The sequence below is a fragment of the Gymnodraco acuticeps genome, unplaced genomic scaffold, assembly GCF_902827175.1.
Source record: "Gymnodraco acuticeps unplaced genomic scaffold, fGymAcu1.1, whole genome shotgun sequence".
Taxonomy (NCBI): Eukaryota; Metazoa; Chordata; class Actinopteri; order Perciformes; family Bathydraconidae; genus Gymnodraco; species Gymnodraco acuticeps.
The window spans coordinates 157,211-166,015 of NW_022991350.1; the positions used below are offsets into that span (position 1 = coordinate 157,211).

Sequence of the window (8,805 nt, forward strand, 5' to 3'; positions counted from 1 at the left end):
AACCCAGAGTTAACCCTGAAGTTACCTCTCTAACCCAGAGTTAACCTGAAGTTACCTCTCTAACCCAGAGTTAACCTGAAGTTACCTCTCTAACCCAGAGTTAACCCTGAAGTTACCTCTCTAACCCAGAGATAACCTGAAGTTACCTCTCTAACTCAGAGTTAACCTGAAGTTACCTCTCTAACCCAGAGTTAACCTGAAGTTACCTCTCTAACCCAGAGTTAACCCTGAAGTTACCTCTCTAACCCAGAGTTAACCCTGAAGTTACCTCTCTAACCCAGAGTTAACCTGAAGTTACCACTCTAACCCAGATTAACCCTGAAGTTACCTCTCTAACCCAGAGATAACCTGAAGTTACCTCTCTAACCCAGAGTTAACCCTGAAGTTACCTCTCTAACCCAGAGTTAACCTGAAGTTACCTCTCTAACCCAGAGTTAACCTGAAGTTACATATCTAACTCAGAGTTAACCTGAAGTTACCTCTCTAACCCAGAGTTAACCTGAAGTTACCTCTCTAACCCAGAGTTAACCTGAAGTTACCTCTCTATCTCAGAGTTAACCCTGAAGTTACCTCTCTAACCCAGAGTTAACCCTGAAGTTACCTCTCTAACCCAGAGTTAACCCTGAAGTTACCTCTCTAACCCAGAGTTAACCCTCAAGTTACCTCTCTAACCCAGAGTTAACCTGAAGTTACCTCTCTAACTCAGAGTTAACCTGAAGTTACCTCTCTAACCCAGAGTTAACCTGAAGTTACCTCTCTAACTCAGAGTTAACCCTGAAGTTACCTCTCTAACCCAGAGTTAACCCTGAAGTTACCTCTCTAACCCAGAGTTAACCCTGAAGTTACCTCTCTAACCCAGAGTTAACCCTGAAGTTACCTCTCTAACCCAGAATTAACCCTGAAGTTACCTCTCTAACCCAGAGTTAACCCTGAAGTTACCTCTCTAACCCAGAGTTAACCTGAAGTTACCGCTCTAACTCAGAGTTAACCCTGAAGTTACCTCTCTAACCCAGAGTTAACCCTGAAGTTACCTCTCTAACCTAGAGTTAACCCTGAAGTTACCTCGCTAACCAACAATCCTGCTTTGTAGGCACCTGACTCTCAATTCAATTCAATTCAAAACCTTTATTTATACAGCTAAAACCCATTGAGATCATAGACCTCTTTTACAATGGTGACCTGCTTCAATTAGTTCCAAACATTAATACAAACATGACAGAAAACAAAGGACATTATATGATACTACAGTTTGTATACTAGTAGCATTTACAGACACCAATATTTTCTGATTGTATAGCGTCTATCCTAGCTTTAAAAACATGAAATGGAATCAAACTGCTTAGCTTCCATTCCTTTTGTAGACTGTTCCATGCTAGCGGCGCTGCGCATCTAAAAGCTGTATTTCCTAATACAGTCGTAGCAGTTGGCACATGTAATACAACCACAGCTTTAGATCTCAGGCAGTAGCCATTTACAATACGCTGTGAGATCAGGGAACAGATGTAAGACGGAAGTTTCCCTAACATTGCTTTATAAATAAAAAGATACTAGTGATTTAGCCACCGTACAGTAAGTGAAAGCAACCCTGCCCTTGTATACAGGGTACAATGATGAGTCAAAGTCTTACAGTCTGTCACAAACCTTAGTGCACTATGATAGGCGGCATCTATCTTGGTGAGGTAATTGGCCGGCGCATTCATATAAAATAGATCACCATAGTCCAGCACAGGTAAAAAGGTCACAGTGACTAGCCTTTTCCTGGCCTCAAGAGAGAAACAGGACTTGTTTCTATAAAAAAAACCTAGCCTAACCCTCAGTTTTTTAAGCAGGTTATTTACATGCAGTTTAAAAGAAAGACAGTCATCAAGCCAGATACCAAGGTATTTGTAAGAGGTTACCACTTCAAGTTGTTTTCCTTGCATGGTTACAATATCTAAAACAGGCTGTGGTGACTTTTTAGCTTTTGAAAAGAGCATTAACTTAGTTTTATCCACATTTAAAAGAAGCTTAAGCGCTGAGAGCTGAGTCTGAACAGTGTTAAAAACAGTCTGTAATTTAACAACAGCCTCCTTAACTGAGGTACCTGCACAATACATCACAGTATCATCCGCATAAAAATGTAAGGTAGCTTCCTCCACATTATCACCCAAGCTATTAATATAAATGGAGAATAAAAGTGGACCTAGAACAGAACCCTGAGGTACACCATTAGAAATGCTCAACCACTCAGAAGTGAGCCCATCAAAGTGTACACATTGGGACCTTTCAGAGAGGTAGTTCACAAACCACCCCACTGCAAGGCTGGACAAGCCAATGCTGAGTAGCCTCTGTTTTAAAATGCGATGATCAACGGTGTCAATTGCTTTAGAGAGATCAATAAACAGAGCTGCACAACTCTGCTTATTATCTAAAAAACTAGTGATGTCATTTACAACTTTCATTGTGGCAGTGATGGTGCTATGTTTTTTCCTGAAGCCCGACTGATGTTTCGACAGGATATCATTTATACATAAAAAGTCCTTTACTTGCTCACTCACTAGTCGCTCAAGCACTTTAGCCAGAACTGACAATTTCGAGATTGGCCTATAGTTATTTAAAATAGTTGCCTCCCCTCCTTTCAGTAAAGGCAAGACATAAGCAGACTTCCATACTTTAGGAATTGTATTTGTGCTAAGGGAGAGGTTAAAAAGAGAAGTAAGCGGTGGAGCAATAAAATCTACAGCTATCTTTAAAAAGAAAGGTTCTAGGTTGTCCGGGCCAGCCGGTTTCCTAGGATCTAACTTGGATAAAACATAATGGACAACACCAACAGTAAAAGGGGTAAAACTGAAAGGGTTTTCCAGACCACATTGTTCAAGGATTGGAGCGTTCACAGAAGCAGAAGCACAGTCAGTGACATAATCAAACAGCGAGCCACAAGACACAAAATGCTTATTAAAACAATTGAGCATAGTAGCCCTGTCTGATATAATGCCAGATTCTGTGGTAAGGCACGGAGGTAGCTCATTTGGAATATCACCAGTGGAAATCGATTTTATGGCTTTCCAACATTTCCTAGGATTATTCAGATTTTCTTTGGTAACTGACAAATAGAACTTTGATTTAGCACTTTTTATTTGTGATGTGAAGCTATTTCTTAGCTGCCTAAAGCGTAGCCATTCTACCTCTGAGCCTGATTTCCTAGCCTTAGCCCAGGCATTGTTTCTCTCATGAAGGAGACTGGATAGTTCAGCGGAAAACCAGGGATTGTCTCGACCCATCACTCTGAATTTACGCAGAGGTGCATGTTTATCTATAATTTTCATAAAACCAAGATAAAAATAAGACCATGCAGTTTCTACATCCGCACACAGATTGATCTTACCCCAATCAAAATCAAACAGATCGTGTAAAAAACCCTGCTCCACAAAGTGTTTTTTATCTCTCCTTGTGATAATGCGTGGTTTCACTTTTTGGATCTTAGTGTCCCTAATTGTGGCTACAACACAGTGGTCACTCACATCATTAGCAAATACTCCCACAGATGAGTATTTATGTGGCACATTTGTTAAAATGAGATCAATTAAGGAGGATTTATTTGGGGACTTAATGTTTGGGCGAGTAGGACTATCTACAATCTGAGTAATGTTCAAAGAGGTACACAGGTTTTTAAAGTCCTCTGACACAGAAGTTAACCAGTCCCAATTAAAATCACCAAGCAGCACTATTTCCTTGTAGGAAAGTTGAGATAACAGTTTTGCCAGTGAAGATAAGGAGTCCTTGACAGCTGAGGGGGGTCTGTAGCAACCCACCACCATGACCTGTTGACCCTTTGTGACTTCGACATTCACAGCTAAAAATTCCAGTTGTTTACTAACCGATTTGGAAACCATATTTGTTACACAAAACTTATTTTTCACATAAATGGCAACGCCACCACCTTTTTTAGGACGGTCAGTGCGATATACATTGTAACCATTTATGTAAATGTCAGAGGCCAGGATGGATTTGTCAAGCCACGTTTCTGATAAGACAATGACATCAGCATCAGTTGAACTCGCCCAAATACGGACAAAATCTAATTTAGGTAACAGACTACGCACATTTAAATGAATTAAACCTAACCCCGATCTAGAAATAAAATCAGCAGGAGTAGCTATTTGACTAAAAGTACTAGGTGGACCCGGATTTGGCTGTACATTCCCCGATAGCAACAACAATAAAAATACCAAGCACCTTTTCCTCTTAATCAACACACAAACATTGTCAACTGTTTTAGAGTCACCAGAAAACTTCGCGAAAGTGAGATTAGATCTCTGATCCTTACTCTCTGATCCTGACTCTCTGATCCTGATTCTCTGAACCTGGTTCTCTGATCTCTCCTCAGTTCCTCTTCCTCTTCCTCTTCTTCTCCCTGGCCTTCATCCTCTGGTCCTAACGGCAGCTGGTGAGTAGAACTCAGTATTCAGGTAGTACTCGGATAGTAGTTAAGTAATCAGGGTGTACTGAAGTATTCAGGTAGCAGTGAAGTTCTCAGGTAGTACTCAGTTAGCAGTAAAGTAATCAGGTAGTACACAGGTAGCAGTGAAGTATTCAGGTAGCAGTGAAGTTATCAGGTAGTACTCAGGTAGCAGTGAAGTATTCAGGTAGCAGTGAAGTTCTCAGGTAGTACTCAGGTAGCAGTGAAGTATGCAGGTAGTACTCAGGTAGCAGTGAAGTATTCAGGTAGCAGTGAAGTTCTCAGGTAGTACTCAGGTAGCAGTGAAGTACTCAGGTAGTACTCAGGTAGCAGTGAAGTATTCAGATAGCAGTGAAGTTCTCAGGTAGTACTCAGGTAGCAGTGAAGTTATCAGGTAGTACTCAGGTAGCAGTGAATTATTCAGGTAGTACTCAGGTAGCAGTGAAGTATTCAGGTAGCAGTGAAGTTCTCAGGTAGTACTCAGGTAGCAGTGAATTATTCAGGTAGTACTCTGGTAGCAGTGAAGTATTCAGGTAGCAGTGAAGTATTCAGGTAGTACTCAGGTAGCAGTGAAGTATTCAGGTAGTACTCAGGTAGAAGTGAAGTATGCAGGTAGTACTCAGGTAGCAGTGAAGTATGCAGGAATTACTCAGGCAGCAGTGAAGTATTCAGGTAGTACTCAGGTAGAAGTGAAGTATGCAGGTAGTACTCAGGTAGCAGTAAAGTATTCAGGTAGTACTCAGGTAGCAGTGAAGTTCTCAGGTAGTACTCAGGTAGCAGTGAAGTTATCAGGTAGTACTCAGGTAACAGTGAAGTATTCAGGTAGTACTCAGGTAGCAGTGAAGTATGCAGGTAGTATTCAGGTAGCAGTGAAGTATGCAGGTAGTACTCAGGTAGCAGTGAAGTATTCAGGTAGTACTCAGGTAGCAGTGAAGTATTCAGGTAGTACTCAGGTAGCAGTGAAGTATTCAGGTAGTACTCAGGTAGCAGTGAAGTATTCAGGTAGTACTCAGGTAGCAGTGAAGTATTCAGGTAGTACTCAGGTAGCAGTGAAGTATTCAGGTAGTACTCAGGTAGCAGTGAAGTATTCAGGTAGTACTCAGGTAGCGGTGAAGTATTCAGGTAGTACTCAGGTAGCAGTGAAGTATTCAGGTAGTACTCAGGTAGCAGTGTAGTATTCAGGTAGTACTCAGGTAGCAGTGAAGTATTCAGGTAGTACTCAGGTAGCGGTGAAGTATTCAGGTAGTACTCAGGTAGCGGTGAAGTATTCAGGTAGTACTCAGTACCTGTATGATGATGTCACAGTGAGGCTGAGGTCCGGTCTGTGTTTCAGAGTCCAGCAGGGCTCTGTCTGCTTCAGATGGACCTCACAGGGTTTCAGGAGATCCAGCACCTCACCGCCCACTGCCGTGCACCTGCTGCTGTCCACCAATCACAGCAGAGCCTGGCTGTCAGCTGACTCTGGTCCCGCCTCAGAGACCAGGCCAGGAAGGGACGGTCCTACCTCAGACAACAGGCCAGGAAGGGACGGTCCCGCCTCAGAGACCAGGACAGGAAGGGACGTCCCGCCTCAGAGAGCAGGACAGGAAGGGACGTCCCGCCTCAGAGACCAGGACAGAAAGGGACGGTCCCGCATCAGAGACCAGGACAGGAAGGGACGTCCCGCCTTAGAGACCAGGACAGGAAGGGACAGTCCCGCCTCAGAGACCAGGACAGGAAGGGACCCACACGCCTCAGGAGGTCTCAGGTGGCCGGTTCAACAACAGCTGGACCAATGTGGTGCTGGACTCAAATAAAAATGCTGTTACAGGTACAGGTACTGTTAGGGGTTATGGACGGACTGTCCCAGCTGTTGGACTTAAGTGTTCAGGTGAACATTGGGGTCTTTTCTCAACCCTAACACTAAACCATATCAAAATGCCAAGAACTAGTGTGACGTGAGACGTCTCTGAGAGACTGAAGAGGTGACGTCTCTGAGAGACTGAAGAGGAGATGTCTCTCAGAGACTGAAGAGGAGACGTCTCTGAGAGACTGAAGAGGAGATGTCTCTGAGAGACTGAAGAGGAGACGTCTCTGAGAGACTGAAGAGGAGATGTCTCTCAGAGACTGAAGAGGAGACGTCTCTGAGAGACTGAAGAGGAGATGTCTCTGAGAGACTGAAGAGGAGACGTCTCTGAGAGACTGAAGAGGAGATGTCTCTCAGAGACTGAAGAGGAGATGTCTCTCAGAAACTGAAGAGGAGATGTCTCTGAGAGACTGAAGAGGAGACGTCTCTGAGAGACTGAAGAGGAGACGTTTCTGAGAGACTGAAGAGGAGACGTCTCTGAGAGACTGAAGAGGAAACGTCTCTCAGAAACTGAAGAGGAGACGTTTCTGAGAGACTGAAGAGGAGACGTCTCTGAGAGACTAGAGAGGAGACGTCTCTGAGAGACTGAAGAGGAGAAGTCTCTCAGAGACTGAAGAGGAGAAGTCTCTCAGAGACTGAAGAGGAGACGTCTCTGAGAGACTGAATAGGAGACGTCTCTCAGAGACTGAAGAGGAGACGTCTCTCAGAGACTGAAGAGGAGACGTCTCTGAGAGAGTGAAGAGGAGACGTCTCTGAGAGACTGAATAGGAGACGTCTCTGAGAGACTGAAGAGGAGACGTCTCTGAGAGACTGGAGAGGAGACGTCTCTGAGAGACTGAATAGGAGACGTCTCTCAGAGACTGAAGAGGAGACGTCTCTGAGAGACTGAAGAGGAGACGTCTCTGAGAGACTGAATAGGAGACGTCTCTGAGAGACTGAATAGGAGATGTCTCTGAGAGACTGAAGAGGAGACGTTTCTGAGAGACTGAAGAGGAGACGTTTCTGAGAGACTGAAGAGGAGACGTCTCTGAGAGACTGAAGAGGAGACGTCTCTGAGAGACTGAATAGGAGACGTCTCTGAGAGACTGAAGAGGAGACGTTTCTGAGAGACTGAAGAGGAGATATCTCTCAGAGACTGAAGAGGAGACGTCTCTCAGAGACTGAAGAGGAGACGTCTCTGAGAGACTGAAGAGGAGACGTCTCTGAGAGACTGAAGAGGAGACGTTTCTGAGAGACTGAAGAGGAGATGTCTCTGAGAGACTGAAGAGGAGACGTTTCTGAGAGACTGAATAGGAGACGTCTCTGAGAGACTGAAGAGGAGACGTCTCTGAGAGACTGAAGAGGAGACGTTTCTGAGAGACTGAATAGGAGACGTCTCTGAGAGACTGAAGAGGAGACGTCTCTGAGAGACTGAAGAGGAGATGTCTCTCAGAGACTGAAGAGGAGACGTCTCTCAGAGACTGAAGAGGAGACGTCTCTGAGAGACTGAAGAGGAGACGTCTCTGAGAGACTGAAGAGGAGACGTTTCTGAGAGACTGAAGAGGAGATGTCTCTGAGAGACTGAAGAGGAGACGTTTCTGAGAGACTGAATAGGAGACGTCTCTGAGAGACTGAAGAGGAGACGTCTCTGAGAGACTGAAGAGGAGACGTTTCTGAGAGACTGAATAGGAGACGTCTCTGAGAGACTGAAGAGGAGACGTCTCTGAGAGACTGAAGAGGAGACGTTTCTGAGAGACTGAATAGGAGACGTCTCTGAGAGACTGAAGAGGAGACGTTTCTGAGAGACTGAAGAGGAGACGTTTCTGAGAGACTGAAGAGGAGACGTCTCTGAGAGACTGAAGAGGAGACGTTTCTGAGAGACTGAAGAGGAGACGTCTCTGAGAGACTGGACCATGTTCAGTTTCCTAACCCTTGTGTTCAGATTGAATCCAGATCATACAGACCCTCTGAGGAAGAGGTTCAGGTCTTCATCAGCACAAACTGAGATCTGTATTGAAACGACTCTTTAAGAGAAAAGTATTGAATAGATTCCAGAAAAGTACAAGGTTAAAACGTGCACTTTATATTTGAATGTTTTTCTTTATTTAAAGAGAGTGAAAACTCTCCGGTGGTCTGTTGATTCACATTTCTTTACTTTTTATTATACATGTAAATTATTGTTATCTTTGCTGATGATTTATGTATGTATTCATCATTAAACGTCAACCCTTCCTCTGGACATTCAGTCTGCTGGTGTTCATGTTACTACACAGTACACACTGTGTACTGACACTGTTACTACACACTGTACTACACACTGTGTACTGACACTGTTACTACACACTGTACTACACACTGTGTACTGACACTGTTACTACACACTGTACTACACACTGTGTACTGACACTGTTACTACACACTGTACTACACACTGTGTACTGACACTGTTACTACACACTGTACTACACACTGTGTACTGACACTGTTACTATACAGTACACACTGTGTACTGACACTGTTACTACACACTGTACTACACACT

General features: G+C 43.9%; 1 protein-coding gene across 6 annotated transcripts in view; it reads left to right on the forward strand.

The window, feature by feature from the left end:
- Positions 1-8,504, forward strand: part of jakmip3 (Janus kinase and microtubule interacting protein 3) — a 106,769-nt gene extending 98,265 nt beyond the window's left edge. For all 6 annotated transcript variants that reach the window (XM_034240625.1, XM_034240627.1, XM_034240630.1 and 3 more), the window contains 2 exons: positions 4,367-4,426; positions 5,772-8,504. In XM_034240625.1, the coding sequence (XP_034096516.1) occupies positions 4,367-4,417 (51 nt within the window). In that variant the 3' untranslated portion in view covers positions 4,418-4,426; positions 5,772-8,504. The remainder of the gene's footprint in view (positions 1-4,366; positions 4,427-5,771) is intronic.
- Positions 8,505-8,805: the final 301 nt, after the last annotated feature.